Here is a 25,964-nt window from a genome sequence, read left to right on the forward strand (position 1 = left end):
GCTTAGTTCTTAGTTGGAAGTTCATTAAACTAACGAACGAAAAAGTACGCAGAAGAAACCAAGACGATCATCACGAAAGCATACTTTTATATACGATTTCGCACCTTTGAGCAGTTCTGTTTCAACTGCAAAATTAAACAATCAGGGAAATCGGGATAACCGGAAAATACCGGAAATTCGTTGTCACCGGGATAAACTCGTGAGCTTCGATGCCAAATTGAAAACAAAATGTGCTTCTTCCTCTCTTTAAAAAATCTCAAGACCCTTGGAATGGACTTCATGGACTTTGAAGAACTATTAAAAGAACTTTTTTCCAAAGCAGTTTTGAACAGATTTTAGAATAGATTCTAGAGATATGTAATACCAAGGTACTTCGGACAAAAAGTTCAAGGGAGTTTTGGGATGAACTTTACGAGGGTTATGATTAGAGCTCAATTTGTGAGATCAGTGTTTTTTTTAAGCAGCCCTGTGAACGATTTCTTGCGTACAACTTGGACTAGGAACTAGTTGGAAATTAAGAAGAACTACATGTGAACTTTCAGTAGAACTTAGAGAAGAACTCCAAGACAATTCATATATAAAATTTATGAGAACTCAGAGGTGAATAGCATGGGAATTTCTAAGGAGGTGAATTCTTAAAAAAAAAAAGTTTATAATACAATCGGAATCTAATGCAGAATTTTATGATTTTTTTAGTGTTCTGTCTGCAGATAATTTCTGCACTGTTATAAAGAAAATTTTCGGCATTCCCAGAGATTAACTCGAATTTATTTTAGAAGAATTTTGTAAAGAACTCTATAGAGGAAATTCTTTTGAAAGAAATAATTGAACTTAAATATAATCCTGTTAAGTTCTGTTAAGCTTCTCTGCAACTTTAAAGACGACAAGTTGGAATTTAAATTGTTACCCACAACTGAACAGTCTCAAATTCTCATGTCAAATATTTATTTCGTTGCAATAAATATAAGAACCTTATTGTAACTAAAATCAAACACTTCATCGATAAGTAGCTTTTGGTTTTATATATAGTTAATCTACTGATTGGTTTAAGTTTAATTTGAATCCAGATCTCTAAAAGTTCACCAAGCTTATGTACCTGATGAGTTTAAATTTTTATAAAGAGCTTTGAGTGGGTTGGTTTATTTCCTTTAAATTCCGTTATAATTGCTTATCTTTTGCCAGTTACGCGTATTTTGTCTACTACTTGCAGACTTCATCAGTGCCAGTTCAGGTTGACGTATGCTGGCGGTCGGACGTACGTTGGTGTCTCTGCTTGAGTGTCGTGTATTTAACCGTAGTGCTTCATTATTTTGAAATTATTTTAGTCAGCGTATGTTCCTGGCAAGCATGAAAACCGTGAAAAGTGATTTAAATCCAAAATCCGCGATTGTTGATAGCATTACAGTTTATTTAGTTCCGATTTTGAGTGCTTATCGGCGTGGCTCGAACATGGAAGCTTTCCGCCTGATGATAGTGTTAGTGTGTTTATTTAAAAGTTGTGCTACGATACAATCGGTTTTCTCCTCCTTGTTGTGTGCGTTTGTGTTGGAAAACAAAGCAACGGTCTTCGATGTGATTGTGTTCGTATAAGAAGAATATTAGTGAGTGTGTAGTGCTGTCGTACAAATCTGGAAGAACGGGCGATAGTTAGCTGGCGAGACCGGCGAGACGGCGATGTTATAATCTCAGGCGTGCTGTGACATATGCTGACAGCAACGTTCAACTTCATGTGCGAAAAAAAAAAGCATCACGATGGCGATAATTGGCATGCTGTGTTTATCATGGTGGAGAACTTGGTGAGAATGTTCCATTACAACTATGTTCTTTGATTTGCTGTTTTTTTTTAATATTAGGTATCGACGTTTCCCTTCTGGTTGCCCGATTTTTTGTTCAACCTCTTGTTTGTTCGCTTTACATACCATGTAACTTTATTGTTCCCAGCATCCATTAATTACGTCACAATTTGCTTATTATAAATAAACTTTCCCTTCTCATTTTCACTACGCTTTTCCTATAACATGGGCTGTTTGTAACAGATTTCTAAAACCCCCATCGACTCTTCTTAAAGCGTGACGTACTGAATGGATGGCGCCTTTTGATGCTGCTCGGCCTAGAAATTTTTCCTGTTTGTGTATGTTTTTTTCCCCATGACGATGTAAATGTAGTTGTCTCGTGTTGCTTTTGACTCATGACTAGTAGAGGAGAACGAGCGGTGTGAAACTGGTCGTCCCTTTCTTTTGCTCGAGTTTGTATGGTACAACGTGGTGGACGTGGTGTTAGCAGAATGACCGACAGTGCTTATAAGAGCTAGATGAATGATTTTCCATTTCCGTAATAATTATTTAAATCACTTTTGACCAGATATTATTTATTTATTATTTATAGGTTGTGGACCAGGTTTTTGTTTTGGTACTTCACATTGTAATTAAATGGAATACATGATTGTTTAACATCAATATTTCTCATTTTGTTTCAGTCAAACTAGAAATCCGTTAGCCCACGATGCCAAATGATTTAATTAATATTATACAACATACTGAACAATATTACACAAAAAGCATTATTTTCTATTGGTCTAGCTTGGCTGTAAATATGTTGATTTCTTGAATACAATTTTTCAGTTCAACATACCTGCATACATTATTCCTTACTCCTTCTTTTCATATGAAATTGTGTTATATAATATTAATTTGTATTTCATCCGCTTATGGTTTATTGCATCATGGCATTAGTTTTCAAATTATGTGATATTAGCTTTTTATATTCAATTCATGGTAAAGTATTTTAAATCATCCAGGGCATCTGTAGGAGGGATTCCGTTTTCTAGCTATCGGATTCCAATAACTAAAATTTTGATATTCAATGACAGCTGAATGATTTTATTTTTTTTTAATTTCAGAATTAACATAACTGCAATATATAGATAGGGGAATTTACGTATTCTCGTCAATCTAAGCAGCGTCTGCACTTCTACTAGCATTTTCTCAGCGTCACGCACATATATGATGTGTCTATTTGTTTACATTCATCTGCTGCTTGCTTCTCTATCCATTCCAATCGACAGAATTTTTCAAAACGTTTTGAAAGCGTTTTTACAACGCTCCAAACTTCTCAGGTGAGTGTGACTATTGTCGGCAGTCTCTTTTTCTTCGGCAACCTTCCCATTAGAACTGCGTGTAAACCAGCTGTTCTATTATCGGCAACTCGAAATCAACCTCATTTTGTAGTGCGTATGCTTTATTTGAAGAAAAATGTAGCATTACTGGATTGCTCGATCGTTCAAATATAATCAGATTGAAGCTGAAAGGCTAAACAATCGTTTGGACACATTCAGGGAAGTGCGTTGATGGGAAAACATAGTGAAATTAACGTTTAAATTTTGGTTGCCGAAAACAGTCAATGGGTGCCGAAGCCAACATTTACCCTATATACATTTGTTTGATATTATTGCTCATATACTGTCTGCGGCTGTGGAATTGTTCTAGCGACGTTTCATAACTACCCGCAGCCCCGCATTGCCAAAAGCATTTTCAGTGGATGGTGTGTTATAATGCAATTCTTCTTTACCCAACTATTGTATTGCTCCTCTCAAACGTCAATTGATTGCATGTTTATACAATTATGTGTTAGTTTTCCATCCGCTGATGCAAAAAATAAAAAGCAATGATTTTTGAACCAGAAAACTCATCGGGGTGATTGAGTTTTGCGAGCCAAGAGCACGAGATTTGAGGTTTCGAGTTTTTCCAAACACTGATCTTGATATGTGTTTTTCAGCCTTTTTTCAGCTTTTTTCAACTTTTTTCAGCTCTTCAAAGGAGAAACATCTTTAGATTTGTATTGTAATAATTTATTTTTTCAGCATTCGTTCAGATTAATTCAAGAATAGTCTAATGCATCGCACTTTGAAGCGAAGCGCTGTGGATTATGAGATGCTCGATCGTTTTAGCTTACTGAGCAGAAAATCATGGGTTCAATCCCAAGCTCTCCGTCATGACTCTTAAAATTCATGATCACTATACAAAATAAATATGTCGGCTATCGAGAGCATAAAAAAAAACAACAAATAAACAATACATACTTTTGGTTGCATCGCCAACTTGAGGCGAATCCTGCACATGAACATACATATTCATGAGTCGCCTTATATGTGGATCCTGAATATTACTACATACTTGTTATATTGTTTTACAACCTGTATTGTTTCTGGAGCGCGCTAGGCGTTGATTTATCTAAATGTTGCTTGATAACAATGCATTTAAAATATGAGAGAAGGAAGGCACCATTTTATTGTTCACTTTATTGTATTTTATTACTCATCGAAATTAAAACTAAGTAGATAAGGCAGAGAAAGCAAGCAACAACAATGCTTAACACTATATGCTTATAATTATTATACAGGTACCAACGACCAATGATTTATAAATACCAAAACTTGTTTATTTTTTTATATTTTATATTTCACTACATATATTATATAAATTATACATTGCATGATATACTATTACTATCAGCTTAATATTTCAGTTCACCCAAGCAAGTCATCGAAATTAATATGAAGCTGATGAAGTAGAGAAAATAACAACATTAAATAATATTATATGTATATAATTATTAAGCAGATTATCTCTCGTCATGTTAGTTATGTATCACAATTTTTAGCATTATTGTTAGTATCATTTTAGCAAAATATATTTAATTGTTTAATATATCCTATACATTTCAGTGTTGCATCCACTTGCCAGTGTGAGCTGAGGAGGTATAGAGCTGCATCTTATTATATGTAAAATACCTCTTCATTGCAGTAGCAACTATATTATCCATATAAATGTATTTTATTATGTAATATTTTAATGTTCTTATATATTTCATTTCTCCATTGCATATTTTCATTATATAAATAAATACTGGGTTGGGAGGGAGCATCAGGGTATCATTCAAACTGAAACTGGACGATGGTATGATTGACAGCCGGAGTCTAGGAGGGAATAAACACTATCATTTTCTTTATCCTACCGATTCGATTGTGGTGGTGCGAATTCTACTCCAACAGTTTCAGGGCGATTGACGCGCCCTTCTTAACAAACCATCCAGTAGGAAGCTTAATAAGTATTGCGAATTGTGTTATTCGATTTGTTGGAGCGTATCGTTGGAAGGAGATTCTTAAATTCCCGTGGATTTCGCGTAAGTGTCTCTGCTTACGGGTCCGCCCTTCCGTTTTTGGCCCTTCATACAGCGATATTGTGAATTCAGATCGGTAGCTCAAATTGATCTTGCTATTAAGTGGAGCTGCATACAAGATAAGTCTTGAAGGGATGGTGGCTACCTTACATACATACATACATACATACTTGCAGACTTCATCAGTGCCGAGTACTCAACACCACTGAAGAATCTATCTTTTGTCTACGTGTTAAAAACGTCAAAATCAAATCAAATCGGTCAAAAGATAAACATTTATAACGGAATTTATATACCAACCCACTCAAAGCTCTTCATAAATGGTTTCCGTTAAGAGGTTCGACAAATTTAAATGGTTTAAATTTTTATTCTTGTCAATGTCCACAAAACTTAACCCTTGAATCATTTTCGTCAATGTCCTATAGCTCTAGTTTTGCAGGTAATTCTGAGTAGTATTCCAAGGCAACCTTGAATAGGATTCAATACAAATTTTAATGAAAATTCATAGCAGCTTTTGACGTTAATTCTTAAAATTTGAACGAGAAGGAGGATTACACCATGATCATTCTGAGGAGAACTTCAAGATAATACAAAAAAGAAATCTAAGGACACTCTGAGGATAATTTAAAGAAGATTCTGTGAAAAAAAATCCGGAGCGTATTTCCATGTGAGTTTTCGGAGAATTCAAAGAGGGTATATTATGGAGGATTACAATTAAATATGAGTATAATTCCTATCGAACCTCGAATGAATTCGGTTAAAAATTCCAAGAGGGTTCTGACAAATTTTATGGAGAAATCTATGAAGAACTGCATGTCATTTTTTAGGTGAGAATTTCAGAGAGTTGAATTCCAAGGAAAGGGGCAATATTCAACGGTTATTCCAAAATATATTCAATGAGAATAATTCCAACGGATTTCTTAGAAATATTCATAGAAAATTCTGAGCTTAACTTCAAGTGGATTTCGAGGAGTAATCTAAGGATATTCCGGTGTTTTTTTGCAGATAATTCAAAGGCAAATCCCAGCAGCATTTCGAAAATTTTTTGGGATTTCCTAGCAGAGCTAAAAAAATATTCGTAAGATAATTCCATAATTCCAATTTCAGGATAATATTATGTAAATTCTGAGGTAAACTCCAAGAGAAATTTCAGGAAAATTCTTCAGGCAATTCCTAGCAAGAATTAGTAATAATGTAATAAGCATTGCAGAGTGAATTAAAACAGTTTTCTAAAGATGTTGTACTATTTTGTACGTTTAAGCCCACAGTAACACCAGGGATCTATAGGTTTTTGGTCCGTCTTACGATTAGCATTGCAGCTTAAATTAGTCAACATTGATTTAAGTTTCTATTGTGCTCAATATTCCCCTATGTATATTTATCTCACAAGTTTCTAGAAGGTTTATAAAAAAAAATCACGTCGGAACTTATAAATTGAGCTTGATAACTTCAAAGGTGTCTTAGCCCTATGATTTGTAAATTTCCCGCATCTTGCAGGTCTTTATGTGGAATCATTTTTCTAATATCTCGTTGTTAAAGTTATCGCAAATTAATCGAAGACCATACCCCAATCTATTATTTTACAATGCAATTGACAACAGAATTTAAAGATTAAAAAGACAAATAATCTGGAATTTATTCAAACTAAATCCAAAATATATCATATTTCCACAAAGTGAAAAAGTTTGAAAATAATCGAAGAATATTTACAAATCTCCAAAGACAAGACTAAGAGATCTTAAAACAAATGGTTCATTCAGGTACTTGTTTTCCTTTCTTTAGTCTGGGAAGTTGAAATGTATTGAAAACTTTCTTATTTCCAAAATTTAAAGATTATTTGTACGTCTGTCAAATGTCGAATGATCCAAAATCTAGTCAGTGATCTTGTGAATTGAAGTTCAAGGATTTAATGAATTCCTTTTACCTTGCATACACAATTTGGATTACTTATGTCTTATTATATTTTTTTACCAGTTTAAAGCGCAGTTTATAAGCTTAAAGGTTGAACACGAAAAAAATGCGGACACATTAAAAATGTTGCCATAACATTCATTTTTTGAGATTTTATTTTTCAAAATCTCTTGATCAAGCTATGAGTGAATAGAATCACAGTAGGCATTGGTTGTCAGGATAAGTTCATTTGTTTACATCCTGCGTGCCCAAAACGAAAATCCCGGTCTATCCGCTCCTGGCAGTTTCCGGTCAAATTCCTGGGCAGAAATTTCATACCTCGGTTGACCGGAAGAGTGTCTCGGAAGAATATAAAATCAAAAAAAAAAAATTAAATTCCCCAAAAAGTTCCATATCTGGCAAGCAATCTGCAGTTGTGGGAATAAAAGTGTAACTGGAACCATGAACCAGCAAATCTACCAGGGGGCGTGCCTACGGAAAATAAAACTGCCTTTTCTGGAGCAGCATAAGGTGGATTGCCTATTCTGGCCGGACCTGGCAAGCTGCTACTATTAAAATTTCACCAAACAGGGGTACAGCGAAAATGGCGTCACAGCAGTTCCCAAGGAGATGAATCCGGCCAATACTCCGGAACTAAGGCCAACTGAGGAATACTAGTGTCAAATACCCTACGACATGGGTATTTTCGAAACGGAGACGACACGTAGATGCTGAAAATCAATATTCAACACCATTTTGGAGTCCAAGATGCTGACCAGCGGGTTTAAGAAAAAGTGTCAATATTGGTGAGTATCTTACAGTTTTTCCCACTTTTTCTGATATCGGAAGCCACGATCTTGGAATTCAAAATGGTGTTGAATATCGATTTTCAATCTCTAGACGTCACTCTGATTCCAAAAATACTCATATTGATGGGTCTGCATCAGTATTTCTCACTTTTTCTGGAAACGGAAGTCGTTATATTGGATTTCAAAATGGCGTCGAATATCGATTTTTATTCTGTAGCTGTCATCAAGATTCCAAAAATACCTTATTGGTGGGTATTCGACAGTATTTCCCACTTATTTTTTTTTTAACCGGAAGCCAACATCTTGAATTTCAAAATGGCGTTGGTTATCTGTTTTCATTCTCTAAACATCAATCTGATTCCAAAAATACCTACATTGATGGATATTTGACAGTATATCCCACATCACTCCCACTGGAAACCACCATAATCAATTTCAAAATAGCGTCGCATATCAATTTTCGCTCTCTAGACGTGACCCTGATTCCAAAAATACCCTTATTGATGGGTCGGCATCAGTATTTCCTACTTTTTCGGAAATTGGAAGCCGTCATTTTGGATTTTAAAATGTCGTCGGATACCGATTTTCAGCCTCTAGACGCAGTGCTGCACAATTTCGACAATACACGGTGATACTCAAAATTCTGCTTTGGTCACTCGTTTGAGCTAACAGTCATCGTCAAGCCAAACCATGTCAATTGTCAGTGGCATTTTTGTCAGTGACGAACATGTCCTGATTTGTTTCTTAGCTAAATTTAAAATGAAATTAAATGTCTTGAGGAAAACATTCACATGGAGCCATTAAAGTGAACAAGCCTCTACGTCCTGCACAGCTTGGATAACAATAATGTGACTCAGAATGCAAGAAATTACCCTTTCTGTTACCAGGTGAATCTTTGTCATTGACGAAAAAATGAATGAGATTTTGACAAAGATTTTTTTGAGGATCAAGTCTATCATTGACTATGTGACAAACAATTTTGTCAATATCGCGCAAAAGTCTGTCAATGACAATGACAAATCTCAGCACTGTCTAGACGTCACCTCGATTCAAAAAATACCTATATTGATGAGTATTTGCCAGTATTTCCCACTTTTTTCTAAAATCGAAAGTCACCATCTTGAATATCAAAATGGCGTCGCATATCAATTTTCGCTCTCTAGACGTCACCCCAATTCCAAAAATACCCATAATGATGGATAAACAAATCGCCCGATTATGTTAAATTTGACGTAACGTAACGGAACGTACCTAAGTTCATTTGACAATAAACGACCAAATGAACACGAGTCAAGCCAAAACAAACAGCATGAAAACTGATCGAAAGCGATTCTGTTGATGTTGAAGGGGATCTGTTCGAAGAGAAGACAGAATGACTTTCAATTGAAAGTCACAAGCTTCGTCGTCGCTTATGTCAGACTCATCCATACCAATTTAAGGTATCGAGATATTCGTTCTTGCTCGGATTGGGAAGCAAGTCCCTATCTTCAATATTTCTTAAGATATTCAAGGTTTTGATCCAAAATTAGCCATGTTTCCAACGCCAACAGTTTGAAGTTGGGCAAAATTGGGCAAACCAGGCTAATTACATTTGAAAGTTTACTTAAAATGCTGCCCAATGCATACCAAACCATTAGTCTTTCTTTAGTATTTTCTGCCGATCTGCTTATTACCAAACTGATAGGACGTCTATGCGTGGCTTCGAAAAAAAAACCCAGGAGCTCTACGATCAGTTTCGTGAATTTACCACTTTAACGGATGATCCGGATCTTCCGGTAGACTATGAAGTGGTCCCTATGGTTCATATTCAGGTCACAACTCTATGAGTGGTTTCGAAAAAAAAACCGCGGTGCTCTGGGATCAGTTTCATTAACTGATTAACTTTTACGGATATTCCGGTTATTCCGGTGGACCATTACGTGGTCCCTAGAGTACGAATTACCGTAATTTATGATCTATGAGATCTACCGTAAGACATCTATTAGCGGACAGCTTCATGCATTTACCACTTTTACGGATGTTCCGGATCTTCCAGTTAACCATTAAGTGGTCCCCAGGGTAACAAGTCTGGATTCATTCTGATTAGATGTCTATGAGTGGTTTCGAAAAAAACCGCGGATCTCTAGGATTCATTGACTGATTAACTTTTACGAATATTCCGGTTATTCCGGTTGAGCATTACGTGGTCCCCAGAGTACAAATTCCCGTAATTTATGATTAGACGTCTATGAGCGGATTTATAAAACAGGGAGTTCTACGATCAGTTTCGTGAATTTACCACTTTAACGGATGATCTGGATCTTCCAGTTAACCATTATGTGGTCCCCAGGGTCACAACTCTGGATTCATTCTGATAAGACGTCTATCAGTGGTTTCGAAAAACCTCGGGGTTCTACGATAAGTTTCATGAGTTGATCACTATTACGGATGTTCCAGATCTTCCTGTGGACCATGTAGTGGTTTCCTTGGTCCATATTCCAGTCACAACGTAGAATTCATTCCAATAGGACGTCTATGAGAGACTAAAAAAAAAAACGTGGAGCTCTAGGATCAGTTTCATGAATTGACCACTTTTGTGGATATTCCAGATCTTCCATCAAACCAGATTTGTGACCTATTGGAAGCTGAATGTTACCGAAAGGTGACCAAGTAGCTGCTTAATAACTTTTCCAAATACTTCAGGAAGTAATCTCTTCAAATTTTCGTTCAATCAGTGTTTGGTCCAAATTAGCTCAAATCCCACATGGTACGTGTATTCGTTAATCCCGGATCGACCGTATCATACGAGTCCAGTGACACGCGTACTATAGGAATCCGGCAAGAACGGATCCGTACTATAGGAATCTTGACTGTATAACCCATCGAAATATGGAGATTTGTCTGTAGTCATTTTAACCAATTGTGTAGTCGCTTGCGTTTTGTACAGGTATGAGATTCAAACCTAAGAATTCCAGCGTGAGATGTTATTGATGCACTGTTGCTTTGATGTCAATTTTGATGTCTAACAAATCGGTATGGATGAGCCTGACATAAGAGGTAAGAAACCAAATATAATTCCAAAAAAATGTTCCCACAATACCATTCCAATACTCAATTATGCAAATGCAATACCAAAACAATACCACATAGGTATTCCTGCGCGGGGTTTCTGCCGAAATTCAGCCAGTTTGACTCACTCCTAATTTTTAAACATGGCATATTCGATATTGTTCAATTAATCATAGCACGAAAACGGCTAGCCTAATCTAAAGGGTGTCCCACATCAAATTACATCACGAAAATTACCCATTGGGTATTTTCTCTTAAAAATTTGGGTAGAAGTAGTTTAGTAGTTGAAAAAAAATGGCGTCACTCGAAAAGTAACGTCGCGAATTGATTTTGCGTAAGCACCTGGAAAATCCTCCATCGGGACATCGGAAAACAACTCGAAATCGTGCAGTCAACGGTGAGTCGTGTGGTTAAACGTTACTGCGAAACTCTGAGCATCGAACGGAAGGAGAAATGCGGTCAGAATGGATTAGTGATCAGGATCACAAGCGTGTCGTGAAAGCGTTTAAGCGGAATCCCAACGCTTCAGTGAGGGATGAGGCCAAACAATTTAATCTGTCCAAGTCTTTCACTCAGAGAGTCAAGGACCGGGAGGAACTGCATACGTACAATGGTGGGAAAGCCACGGGCTCGGAAACTGTACACCCAGATGCTGACGAAGCCTCATTGTCTCATCATGAAGGATGAGACTTACGTCAAGGTGGACTTCCGGCAGCTTCTGGGGCTACTGCTCTTCACCGCCCAGCACAAGTTTGATGCTCCGGAGGCAGAAGCGATCTGCTTATGTAGCAAACGGAGTGTACCGTTTGTGACTACCGGGACTGTAAATAGGGAGATCTACCTCAAGGAGTGTCTACAGAAGCGTTTGTTTCCTCCGTTGTTTATTGTTTATCAGTCAACAGGTAAAATGTTTACCCCAATGACACCTGTTCTACAACTAAATACAAAACTAACGAATAACATAAATTAACATAAAACTTGTTTAAAACTACGCTAGTTTGTTTCTCGTGACACGTTGAAATCGTACACATAATAACACCGGTTGAATACACGGGACATGCTTCGCAAAGGTTCGTGAAAGCCATAATTAGTTCTTGCCGGAGGGATGGTGATAAACGAGTGCGACCGAAGATTGCGACGACGTGTGTTGATGTCCAAGAAACTAAGAAGCGTAGGACTGTCAATGTTGCCTTGCAGAAGATCCCCAACAAAGCACGCTTTTTTCAATTATGCAATTATGACACCATTCAGCGAAGGCTTCCAGTTGTTGTTGCAGAAAAAACGCGTCTTGTGGTTGCTTAATCATGTAGTAAAGCTTCAGGTCATCGGCATACGAGAGTTTTAGGCATTTCAAGATGAAATTGACATCGTTCATATACAGGCAAGAATAGAAACGGCCCCAAGTGACTTCCTTGGGGAACACCGGACCAAACCGGAAAGGAGGGCGAAACGTGGTCTCCAATTTTGACGGACATACTTCGACCGGTTAGGTAGGATCGAAGCCAGGAAAGCAAGTTACTGTTCATTCCCAGCTTGTCGAATTTAGCTACTGCGATTTGATGATTCATTTTATCAAACGCCGCGGATAAGTCTGTGTAAATAGCATCTACTTGTTGACCATTTTCTATTTGGCGGATCACGAACGAAGTGAAACAAGTCAAATTAGTTGTCGTCGAACGGTTAGGCATAAATCCGTGTTGATCAATCGAAATGTAGTGTGCGTAGTTCTGAACCAGCTTATGCAGAACGATCACCTCAAACAGCTTAGAAGTGGCGCTCAACGCAGCTATGCCCCGATAGTTCGAAACAATCCGCTTGCAGCCTTTCTTGAAAACTGGGAAAACATACGACTGCTTCCAGCAGTTTGGGAATACACCAGTAGCCAAAGATAGGTTGAATACTCTTGCTAGTGGTGTTGCAAGTGTATCCGCGCAGCATTTGAGGACAAGCGATGGAATCCCATCCGGACCACATTCCGTGGAGGATTTTAAATCCTTTCCGGCTGATATAACCATATCGTTCGTGATCACGAACTGTAGCCCAGAGGCCGAAAGTTGAGGAACATTTCTAGTGGCGACAGCTACATCCTGCGGGTCGATGTGTTCATTAGTGAAAACATTGCTGAATTGAGAACGGAACAGGTCGGCGATGTCAGTGGTGGAATCAACTTCGAACAATCCGTTGGTCATCGTAGAGGGCAGTCCGGATTCCATCCGTTGGTCATGGACGTAACGCCAAAAACTTCTGGGATTTGTCTTGAAGCGCCTTTGCAAATGGTCCTGATATGCGTTGTACAAACGATTATTAAGTTGGTTGTATTCAGTGCTCGCCGCCATATATCTCATTCTCGTGGAGTCCGTGTGATACTTGCTATGTCGTCTGAGAGCTGCCCGATTCACAGTCCTAAGATGCTTGAGGTCAGCATTTGACCAGGCTGGCTTAGCCGGTTCGTGTCTAGACTTCACGGGAACGAACTGATCGATGGCATACCACAGGATACCAGATATGGTTGACGCAGCGAGGTTGGCATCACAATTTTGAAGCACCTCGTCCCAATCGACATGTGCGAGGAACTCGTTCATGCTGTTGAAGTCAGCCTTTCTGAAATCATAGGCGATGCTTTCAGAGGTATCTTGGAAGCGTTGCTGTGGACTTATCTTGAATTCCATCAGTACAGGAGGATGATGCCTGCAGATTTTAACGAGCGGTGATGGAGCTTGCATAACTGTGCTGTGCTCGCAAAGTTCCTCACTGACGAAGCATAGATCAAGCGTACGATTGTTTTCATTTGCAATTCCACTCATTTGTCTGAGTCCAGCGGTGCTATACGCATCAAGCAGCTTCCGTGATGCCAAGCTAATCAAGGATCGTGATGTAATCGGGTACAGGGAACCATGTGGACTACGCTGCCAAGAGATCGAGCTCAAGTTGAAATCGCCTAGGATGATAACGTTGTCTCTTGGTCCTAACTGCGAAACCACCCAGTTAAGCGAATCGATATGCTTTTCGATCAAAGATTCATCGTTTACTCGATCAGGGGGAATATTACACAACGCATAGGTAGAGTGTTGCATCGACAGTGGCAATTGCGATCCATATTTGCTCAACCGCCGAGCCATCAGGAGGGTCGAGCGTACGGGATTTAAAACTCGAGCGAACAGCCAGCAAAACACCACCTCCAGTGGTTTTGTTGCTATTCGAAGGCGACCGGTCTTGTCGATAAACGGAATATGATTCGCCAAACAACTGATTCGTTGAGGTATGTCCATTGAACCAAGTTTCGGAAAGTGCGTAAACATCATAGGAACCGTCGCTGAAGGCCAATTGGTACTCGGCGAGAGAGCTGTTGATCCCACCAACATTTTGGTAGTACATCAGGACATTCGAAGAAGCAGGTGCAGCATTACTTGCTAGAGGCGCAGTCCTAGGGATTGAATATTCGTCAGAGCGGGGATTGCCGTTACTAATAGGATACTTGCCATGATAGGCAGCTTGGAAGACCCCATCGCCAGCGCTAGACTCAGGGCCGGGACGACTTGGATGGCAGGAACGAGAGAACTGCGACAGGTTTTCGATGATGGCTGGAGGCGCGACTGAGCTAGGCGGGTCAGGGGCTTCCGTACTGCTTTGTGTCAGGCGTCCCGGGTTCGATGGCGGTGATCTTGGTTGCGTTGGAGAATGGTGTGAAGAGGAAGCGTAGAAAAGTCGTGGAGGACTAAGTGTCGGTTGTAGCCGATAGTGTCCTCGACGAGACACACGCTGGAAACGGAATGTCGATCAGGTAGTGAAAGCATATGATATTGAACGTACTTGCCTGGAAGAGCAGGCTGGAGGACCTCAACTGCAGACTCGACAACAGGACCGCGACGACTAAGATGATCGCTGGCAGCAAGAGACGGGACTGTGTCGGGCTGAGAAGAGGCCTCCAAAATGCTATCTAACATGCGTCGCGGGGTCCTTAGTCCATCATGGATTACTCCGTTAGTCAATCGTCGTGTTTCAGTCGAACCAGCCGGTTGTTGCTCTTGAGGCGGTGAGGCGCTGGAAGCAACGAACGAATCAGGAGCGGAACTGGTGATGACATGAACATACTTGCCTTGAGTTGCGTGTTGGAAGACCCCTTCTCCAAGCCCACACACAGGTCCAGGACGACTGCAGGACGATGACTGGATTAACTCTACTGTGGCGGGAGAAGAAGGGGCTTCCGCAGTGCTAACTTCAATGCGTCCCAGAGTGTTCAGGTGACAGGCGGGCGATGCATAGTTGATGGTTGGTAAAGCGCTAGAACCAATGGACGAATCAGGAGCGGAACTGGTGATGACACGAACATACTTGCCTTGAGTTGCGTGTTGGAAGACCCCTTCTCCAAGCCCACACACAGGTCCAGGACGATGACTGGATTAACTCGACTGTGGCGGGAGAAGAAGGGGCTTCCGTAGAAGCAATGCGAGGGCCCTACGATCTTCTTGCCAGATCTAGCTTCGTGCCACTATTCAAATGTTGTCCTGGAGTGGTACGAAGTCAACGGGGTTACTTTTGTACCCAAGGTGGTATAGTGGTAAGCGTGATTGCCTCTCACCCCAGCAGGTCTGGGTTCAATCCCAGTCGGTGCCGAACGAAATTCATAGAAGTTCTTTAGAGAAGCTACGAGCGAACTCTAGAGAAGTTCCGAGGGAACATTGAGAACGTTACAAGTGAGCTTCAAGGATGTTTTGAGGAAACAGAACACCCGACAAGTTCAGAATATTCTGAAAACTTCACGGAACTTCGGACAAGTATACAGAATTTCCAAAAAGTTCTCGGAACTTCCAAAAAGTTCACTTACCTTCTAAGAAGTTTACGAAACTTCCTAGAAATTTATGCAACTTGTAAGAAGCTTATGGTACTTCTACGAACTTAACGAAACATCCTAGAAGTTTACGAAACATCCAAGTTTAAGAAGTGTACAGAAGTCACGGAGCTTCTGACAAGTTCATGGAACTTCTGAGAAGTTTAAGAAAGTTCTGAGAAGTTCGTCGAAATTTCTAGTGAACTTTAGAGATGATCCAATTGTTCAGGGAAGATCCTAGAAAATTTAAGAGAAGTATCTTAATAGAGAACTTTATGGACGTGCTGAGTAAACTTCAGGGAAGTTCCAAATGAAATTTATAAAAGTTTCGAGTGAACTCTAGATTAGTTCCACGGAAACGTTGAGGACATTACAATTCATATTCAAGGATGTTTTTATAAAACTTTAGTATTCACAGAACGTCTGACAAGTTCAAAATATGCTGACAAGCTCACAGAATTTCCAAAAAGTTTACGGAACCATGACATTTCCAAGAAGTGTACGGAACTTACAAGAAGCTCACATAATTTCCAACAAGTGCACAAAGCTCACGGAGGTTCTGAGAATTTCACGAAAGTTCTGAGAAGTTCCACGGCAACATGAAGGATATTCCGAGGGAACTTCATGGACGTTCCAAGTGAAATTCCTGTAAGTTCCAATATATAGAAATTCTCTACGGAAGTTTCGACTGAACTCAAGAGAAGTTCCGAAGGAGCATCGAGGACATTACAAGGGATGTTAAAGGATTTTCGAATAAACTTTAGGGTAATTCCGAACAAAAACTTCAATGATGCTCGGAGTAAACTTCATAGAAGTTCCTGGAGCTCACGCAGAGTTCTCTTTTCTTTCTTCTTTAAGTTTCCCCAGAACTTTACCGAAGCTTGCTCGCAACTTCCCTGAGGTAGGTTCGAAGGTTTCGTGATGTTTGCTCTGAGGTTCACTTGGAACTTATCTGAAGCTCGATTGAATTTTCCCTGAAGTTCGCTTAGAGCTTCTCTGATATTCGTTCAAAACTTCCTTGAAGAGCGCTTAAACTTTTCTGAGGTTCACTCAGAATTTCCTAGAAGTTCACTCGCATCTTTCATCAAGTTCGCTGACGGTGACGGTAGCTGTTCGTGATATTTGCGCCACTCCTCACCCACCGTTTCAGGCAGTTGATCGTCCCAGCCTAATCTTTGATTACGTTTGTTTACCAGAGTCCATAAACGTTGCATAAACACCTTTGCAGTCGTGATAGTTGCACCCAGCAGTCCTAGAGGGTAGAACGATCTTGCTACGATACTGAGTACCTTCCTACTTGTAAAATGCTGGCCTTCTACGAGTGGTGGAATGCTGAATTGGAATTTAAAGCGGTCTAAATTAGGAAGCCAGATAAGTCCCAAGGTTTTGATTTCTGCATCCTGGTCCCAATCTATTCCATGCGTAGTGGGTAGTGTCAAATCCTGCTTGGGAATGTCCTCTAACACCTTTGGAGAGTTTGACGCCCATTTTCTCAACCTGAAGCCTCCGCTAAGTAGCATAGCATCCAATTGACATCGTAATTCAATAGCAGACTCCATACCATCCACTCCGGAGATCACATCGTTCATGTAAACGTCTTCGTCAACGGCTTTAGCAGCTAATGGGTAGTTCGCTCGCTCATCCTCTGCCAATTGTTTTAACGTACGAGTAGCTAAGAACGGTGCTGATTTCGTACCGTAAGTCACCGTAATTAGTTCATATGTGGCAATTTGGTTATCTGGGCCAAACCATAGAATGCACTGTAGAGGGGTGTCGAGACGGTTGACCCAAATCTGCCGGGACATCTTTTCCGCATCTGCGACTACCATAAATTGACGGAGCCGGCTACGGAGAATGATTGGCCGTAGACTTTGCTGTACTATCTGTCCTGCAAACAGCGCATCGTTTAGTGAGATGCCTGTCGATGTTTTGCAGGACGCATCAAACACCACCCTGACCTTAGTTGTGGTGCTTGACTCCTTAATCACAGGATGATGGGGCAAGAAGACTCGTTTGACGACTTCCTCATTCGTATCTTCTACCTTGCGCATGTGGCCAAGATCCAAATACTCCGTCATAAAGGCACAATACTGTTTTTGAAGATCCGGGTTCCTTGACAATCTACGTTCCACGCATCGAAATCGTTTTAGGGCAATTTCCTTTGATTCTCCTAGTTGGACCAAGATCCGTTCGTCCTTAGGAAGAGCTACGGTGTAGCGACCATCTACTTCCCTTTGTACTGTTCGTCTGAACTGTTCCTCACAGCGCATTTCTTCTGGAGAGTAGTTGTTGACGGCTCCTAAATCTTCGCAAGGCCAAAACCGAGACAATAGTTCCTCCAGGTTATCCGAGATTGCAATGCTGCACGAAAATCTTGTAGTTTCCGCCGGCGTGTAGATCTCACCAGTTAAGATCCATCCTACACTTACGGAGTCGGTTTTTGACTCCGTAAGTGTAGGAAGGTCATCACCCATAGACACTTCCTTTCCAGACTGGAAGAAACTGAAGAACGCCTGGATTCCCAAAATAATGTCTACCTTCCTAGAGCGGAAGAATTCCGGGTCCGCTAGATGGTTGTTAATCTGCACTGTAGCAGTAGGCAAACAGGCGGTAACATTCGGCAGAACTAAAAACTCCATAGCTCTTGAATAGTGTGTCATCCTTGACTTGATTGTAGCTGCAATCTTGCGTGTAACTCTCGTCGTTGTTTGTCCAACACCTTGGTTCGAGATGTCGACTCTCTGACTTGAATCCTTCAACAACTTACTCAGCCCTTCCGAGATAATGTTGCATTCAGAACCAGAATCTAGTAAGGGACGAGCAGGATATTGTAACCCTTGGTTGTCTTCAATAATAACAACTGCAGTCGCCAAAAGTACCTGGGATGACGTAACCTTTGCCATGTGAGATGATACTGTAGTCGTGGAAGTTGAAGTCGACGCTTGTGGATCTGAAATCTTAGCGCCTTCTGTGTTTGCTCCAGGTTCGGATGAACTATGGTTAAAACCCGGGACGGGACTTGACAATCCAGCTTCTCACTCTTCTTAATGTTTTTGATGAATGCCCGACGAAAATTAGTGCATGGTGTTTGACGGAGTTGACCAATGATGCCAGGATTGAAAAATGATTTTTCTATTTTAATTTTAATTTGATTCGGAGTTTCTACCGCAGCTTAACACCTTGTACATCATTTTTGTTTAACACAATAAAAACAACCATAAACAAACAAGAATATCCATCTCTTAAAGCACGCCCTGGACCCTATTTTCCAACTTTCCTTTCGCAAATATAAACAATTAACAACGCCATTGACGTCAACAATGATTCCGGCATCACTGCCAGACAGATTGATATGATCCCTATGTTCTTTTTATTCCACGATTGCTACTGTCAAATCGACCAATCAGCAACTGGCTCGGATTTGACAGCAAATTGGCTCGAAATCGCTACCCGATTGTCAAGTCCCGTCCCAGGTTAAAACTGAAGCACATAACAGTGTGGTGTCTACCCTTGCATTTCCGGCAATTGAATTTTGAAGAGCATTCCCTAGCGATGTGGCCACGTTTCAGACAATTGCGGCAATGACTCTCTGGAAGACATCGACATCTTCAAGAAGACAGGACAGATGTGTAATCCGTGGAAACACATTTTGCACCATTGGATTGAACAGCATTGTGACTTGCTCTTTGAACGACTGATTTTCGTTTTTCCTGCAGCGTAAATTCCTCCCAACCACGCCGAGTTGTAGGATCTAAACGGGAACTGAGCAGCTCAACTAACACCAAGTCCTTGTATTCCGCAGGATCTACTACTTGATCGAGGTTCTGAATAGCCCTATCGAATCCCTCTACCAGTCGTTGTAGATCATTAACGGATTTTTTGACAAGAGATGGTAGTTTTAACATCGCCTGAATAGTTGGCAGCAGTAATCTTCAGAGGATCAACGAGTGCCTTTGCCTCTCCTCCTAGGCATCCTTTGAGGTAGTGAAATTTCTCAACAGGTGGCAATTCAGTTTTGTGGTGAATCAGAGAAGTGTATATGTCCCTGAAGCTCAACCACTCATCTATATTCCCATCGAAATGCTGTAGTTGGATTTGTGGCAGGCGAACATGTTCCACAACACCGTGTAACGAAGCATCACCTCCTCGAACAGATTGATTTGAAATATCTTGCAACTTGTTCAGCTTGTCCAACAGGAAGGATTTGACATCGAAGAAACGGGATTCGAATTCAGCCTGATCCTTCTGAATGGTTTCACTCTCTTCGAAATCTTCATGACTTTCTATCTCCCAAACAGTCTCATTGATAGACTCCCACAGTTCTTCGAGACGTGTAATACGAACATTGATTTGATTAGCTGTCGTACCCTCCTTGAAATCGCTTGAGAATTTTGTAATATTGTTGAATGTAGTACGAAGTCCTCTGAGTTTTGCCGAAAGAGCCTTTAGTGGTTTCGGACCCTTGGTCGCCATGGTCGAATCTCGTTGATGCCGTTAAAATGCGGAAAGGGGAAGACACGTGGATGTAGTTTCGAGAAATTTGTCTTCTTCGGCTGAACATATACTGCTCACCTCACCTATGCGAGAGAGCAGCTGTACTCCAGAAGCCGATCAGATCCAAAAACGGAACACCATAGAGTAACTCCACGTGTATGAGTGATTCAGTGACGTCAGACTCCAAATAAATCCAGCGAGTAACGAAGGGGCGGAAAAGGCAGATGTAGTACGAAAAAACCTCAACTTCGGCTGTACATATACCGTAAAGCTCACCTAGAGAAATACAGTTTACACCAACAGCCTGATTCGTCAGGTCACATTCGCAATCGTTGTACAACAGCAAGTAGTAAATCGTCTAGAAATAAGTTATCCAGCGCAAGAGAGGAGAAAACACAGCAATGTAGTGTTGAATGAAGCCTGCTTCGGCAGGACATATACTCTTAGTCTCACTTGGAGAACTGAAGATGAAGCAGCAACTGCATAACGATGCTCCAAAACTCCAGTTGTCTCCAAATGTGCGATAGCGAGGCGATCCAGACCAGTCGTGATGGCGGTTTATTTATTTATTTATTTATTTATTTATTTGTCTGCATCAACAGGCTGTGTAAAGCCCCAATGATGATTTAAGTAACTTATATAGGTAAATCAAAAAATAAAAACTAAGAATAAAATACATAAATAAAACACACAATCATTCACGGTTAACTGTGCCAGAAAAGAACGATGAGAAGTATCTTCGTAGCAGCTGTCGAGGCATATGGAAGTCGAAGATGCCCGAGACTCGATTGAACACTCGTTGCAGCCCACCTATTGCACCGTTCATGCCATAGTTTGTGCGCTGAAGTGGCAATCTCAGCAAAACGTTGTTACGTAGCGCACGGGGTTGGACGTTAATGTTGACTTGCCCCAAGATTGCACTGCAATCAATTCTACCTTGTAAAGTGTCCGCAATGAACAGGGCCCTAGAGGTGTCTCTTCTAGTTCGGAGAGGCTCCAGATCAATCAGCTGGCAACGACTTTCATAGCTGGGCAGATGAAATGGGTCTCTCCAAGGCAGCTTCAGCAGAGCGAATCGAAGAAAACGGCGTTGAATGGACTCAACTCTCTCAGCACCATTGTTGTAGTTTGGACTCCAGACCACAGAACAATATTCCAGAATGGATCGCACCAAGGAACAGTACAGTGACTTCAAACAGTAGATATCGGAGAAATTCTTTGCTATCCTGAAGCTAAATCCCAATATCCTAGACGCCTTGTCGACAACGTACGAGATGTGCTGCTTGTGCGTAAGTTGAGAATCTAGAATAACACCCAGATCTTTCACATGGTTCACACGGTCGATTACAGTGCCGATAAGTTTGTATTCAAATGTGATTGGTTCTTTCTTCCGAGTAAAAGTGATCACTGAACAGTTAGTGGGGTTAACCACCATTCGGTTCAAATTACACCAGCTGGCAAAGGCTTCGAACTGACGTTGAAGGAAGTGACAGTCATCAATCGATTTTCGGTAGTTCGGTAGTAGGATTCGTCGGTAGATTTTAAGATCGTCTGCATACGATAGTCGTGGGCCTTCGATGACCAAGTTCACGTCATTGAAGTAGAGTAAGATAATCAAAGGTCCCAGGTGATTTCCTTGAGGTATTCCTGACGTTGCTAGATAGATATTGGACCGGTTGTCACCAATGGCAACCATCAGTTGCCGATCAGTGAGATATGAACGAAACCATCGCAAGAGGTTGCCGCTGACCCCAAGTATATGCAACTTGGCAATCGCGATGGCATGGTTTAGCTTATCGAAGGCAGCTGACAAGTCGGTGTATATGACGTCTGTTTGAGTCCTCTCTGCCATGCTTTCCGTAAGATACGATGTCAAACACAGCAGATTTGTGGAAGTAGAACGACCGGAAGTGAAGCCGTGTTGATCACCACTTAGATACTGCTTACAATGAGAGAGTAGAGGCTCCATGATGACTAACTCGAATAACTTCGAAACTGCGCTCAACGACTTAATTCCACGATAATTGTCCACATCCCGTTTGCTGCCCTTTTTGTGGATAGGAAACATATGTGCGAATTTCCAACAAGATGGAAATGTACCACTCGAGATGGACAATCGAAATAGGTGAAGCATGGGCATCAGCAAGCTGGCGATATGCTTTTTCAGGAATACGGATGGAACGCCATCGGGTCCTGGATTGAAGGACGACTTGAGTTGTGATGCGGCAGTGGAAATCATCTCGACGTTGACATCCATCGCACCCAGTGTTTGACCGTACAGTGGAACATTACTAGCTGCTAGGGTAACGTGTTCGTCAGTTAATCTCTCATTCGTGAAAACACTGGCGAACTTCTCAGAAAACAAGCGACAGATCTGCTGAGGAGTGGAAGCAACTGCTCCATTCAACACCATTGAAGAAGGTAGGCCGGATTCCTTGCGCTGCTCATTTACGTAATTCCAGAATGACTTCGGGTGCGACTTGAGTTTCCTCTGAATCCCTCGTTGATATCGCGAATAGCACCGACGGCTAACTCGCTTGAACTCATAATTGAGCCTAACGTAGTGACGTTTCAGCGAAAGCGTACGATACTTAGTGAATTTTCTTAATGCGGCTCTTTTGGTCGACTTCAACCTACGCAGTTCACTCGTCTGCCAGGGAGGATGAGAAATTCTACGGTAGACTCTTTTCGGAACGTGCCTGTCAATGACATAAGCCAAGACATGTGAAAATGTTTGCGCAGCGGTTTCAACATTATCAGGATAGAGGATGCTCTCCCAATCTATACTAGATAGCACGTTGACGATACTACGGTGATCGGCTTTCCGGAAATCGTATGACACGGTCGTGGAAATGTCATCAAAGACCCGATCGTGATTGCCAGCAACAGTGACAACCAAGGGAGGGTGATGATGTACTTGCTTTACTAGTGGAGAAGGTGCCGTGGAGATGAAAGGAGCGGTGTCCTGAACGCTAACGAAGCAGAGGTCCAGGCTACGGTTGTTTTCGTTGACTACGTGGTTTATTTGAGATAGTGTTGCTGTACTATAGCAGTCGAGAAGGCTAACTGATCCTGTATGAAATACAGAGTGTACAGGGTCTGGGTAGAGAAAGCCGCTGTAAGATGGTTTCCAGAAAACACCGGGTAGATTGAAGTCACCCAGAACGATTATCTCATCAGTTGGTGTCGCACTCTCCATTATGGTGAAAACGGACCGGCAATGGGTATCGATAAGTTCGTTGTCACGAACCCGGTCAGGTGCAATATACACCGCACATAGGTACAGTGTGCGATCGCTCAGTTCTACGGCCACCCAAACTTCTTCCACACAGTTCCACAAGACGTTTTCAATAGCTCTCGCCTTTAACCCGGAACGAACTGCCACGAGAACACCACCTCCAGTAGATTTCCGACTGTTTTTCGGATTTCTGTCACAGCGGAAAACCTCGTATTCGGATCCGAACACCTGGATGGAAAGCGTTCGAGAATCGAGCTAAGTCTCGACAAAAACGATGACATCGTAGCACCGGTCCGATACAGCTAGGTGGTAGTCAAGAACACCAGAATTCATTCCGCCTACGTTTTGGTAGTAGAAAATGACGTCGTGTTTACTACGGTCGGTGGTCGCACGAGGTAAGGCGTTTTCCCTGGAATTCATGGAAATATCAGGTGGCGAATGGACATGAACAATCTCAAGTGGATACTCGCCGTAGTGAGTAGGTTGGAAGACCCCCTCTCCACATCCAACCACAGGCCCGGAACGACTATGAAGATCGGTTGACGGAGTGCTCGTCGGTGGAGGAATATGGGAATGAGCTCATGACGACCAGCCACAAGTTGACGGAAGTTGGTTTTGCGGTCGATGACACTTGGCTGGCGTGTCTGCTGTTGATGGGCTTGCCAGAGTCATACGAGCCGATGATTATGGGCTTGGAAGCATCGGGAACGCGTATTACAGCGGATGCAGTGAAAGCAAAAATCCTCCAGGACGTGAAAATCGGCGGCATTTCGGCGGGAGGCAGCAAGGAAGAGGATTTCTACAGCAAGAAAAAGGCGGCTGGTAGCAAGAAGAAGACTGACAAATCGAAGATCCAGTGCTACAGGTGCAAGCAATTTGGTCACTTTGCTTCGGAGTGTCAGCAGAAAGGACCGAAGAACAAGAAGGAGAAATCCGGTAAAAGGAACGCAGCGATGACCACCTTTTAGAACCCGAGGAAAAGTGAATCGGACTGGTTCTTCGATTCAGGAGCTACATCGCACATGTACAGTAGTAAGGCGTTTTTGCTGAACGTGCAGGAAACGTCACAGCGCGTGAGTGTAGCCAACGACGCTGAACTGTCCGTAGTTGCTACCGGGAGTGTGGAGCTAGAGGCAGACATTGGAAAAGAGTCCTGTGACTTGACGATGTCCGATGTATTGTGCGTTCCGGATATAGCGATCAACCTTCTTTCGGTCAGCAGGATGTGCAGTAAGGGCTACAGCGTTCAGTTCACGAAGGAAACGTGTGAGGTGCGGCGAGTTGGTTGCCGTTGGTCAGGAGACAGGTGGTCTGTACAAGCTGTGTTTGACCAACAAGCAAATGTCGTGCGCTGCGAAGTCGAAGGATGACATCATACTGTGGCATCGGAGAATGGGGCATCTAAACGAGCAGAGTTTGATGAAGCTCCGAAGATTGGCCGATGGGATTGATTTCGGTAACGCCAAAGATTCCACTTTCGACAGCCGTTCAACAACGAGGGCACTCGTGAGACCGAGGTGCTGCAGCTGGTCCACTCGGACCTGTGCGGTCCGATGGAGGAGGAATCAATCGGCGGAAGTAAATATTTCCTGTCCTTCATCGACGATGCGAGTCGCAAGTTGGTCGTGTATTTTCTCCAGTCGAAAACAGAGGTACTCGAATGCTTCAAAGAGTACAAAGCATTGATGGAGAATCAGACCGGAAAAAGGATCAAAGGACTTCGAACCGATAATGGCACCGAATATGTGAACACCGGCATGAAACGGTTCCTGCGCAGCTGCGGTATTCGTCACGAAATGACAGTACCGTATAATCTGGAACAGAATGGACTAGCGAAGCGCATGAACAGGACCGTTGTGGAGAAAGCTCGTTGTTTGTTGCTGGATGCAGACCTGGATAAGAGCTTCTGGGCGGAAGCTACGGCGATGGCGACTTTCCTTGTTAATCGATCACCGACTAAAAGTGTTCCGGTGACACCGGAGGAGCGTTTCACTGGAAAGCGACCAGACTTATCGGAACTGAGGGTTTTTGGTGCAAAGGTGATGTGCTACATTCCCAAGCAACGCAAGCGTAAGTGGGATGCCAAGTCCAAACCGGGAATCTTTGTTGGCTTGTCGAGTGTACCTGCCAAAGACGAAAACGGTGAAAGTCGTTCGTGATGTAGTTTTTCCCAGCGAGGAGGACGCAGTGTTGCCGAAAAGTCGAACGATGACGAACGAAATTATTTTTGGTGACGAATCAGGCGCAGGGGGAGTTGAACAAACGGAAGAAACTTCAGAAGCCAGCGACGAAGATAGCAGTCAGCCGGAAGATGTTTCAGAAGCCAGCGATGGAGATGGCAGTGAGCCGGAAGATGTTGCAGAAGCCGACGACGACGATGGCCCCGGACCGTTGTGTGTCAGTGCAACCGAATCTCTAGAACCAACCTCAGCAGAAACCGTCACGCTCCCTTCACAATCTGTAGATCCTCTCGCGATCA

The 25,964-nt window shown here is 41.9% G+C and overlaps 1 protein-coding gene across 1 annotated transcript; it reads left to right on the top strand.

Moving 5' to 3' along the window:
* The first annotated feature begins 23,929 nt into the window (after positions 1 to 23,929).
* LOC135712243 (uncharacterized) lies at positions 23,930 to 25,644 on the top strand. The gene is made up of 4 exons (XM_065235201.1): positions 23,930 to 23,959; positions 24,001 to 24,421; positions 24,494 to 24,765; positions 24,970 to 25,644. The coding sequence occupies exons 1-4, from the start codon at positions 23,930 to 23,932 to the stop codon at positions 25,642 to 25,644; spliced, it is 1,398 nt and encodes a 465-aa protein (XP_065091273.1).
* Positions 25,645 to 25,964: the final 320 nt, after the last annotated feature.

The sequence above is a fragment of the Ochlerotatus camptorhynchus genome, unplaced genomic scaffold (genome assembly GCF_037179485.1).
Source record: "Ochlerotatus camptorhynchus isolate MF236.1 unplaced genomic scaffold, CSIRO-AGI_Acam_v1.1 ptg000467l, whole genome shotgun sequence".
In the NCBI taxonomy this organism is placed as follows: Eukaryota; Metazoa; Arthropoda; class Insecta; order Diptera; family Culicidae; genus Ochlerotatus; species Ochlerotatus camptorhynchus.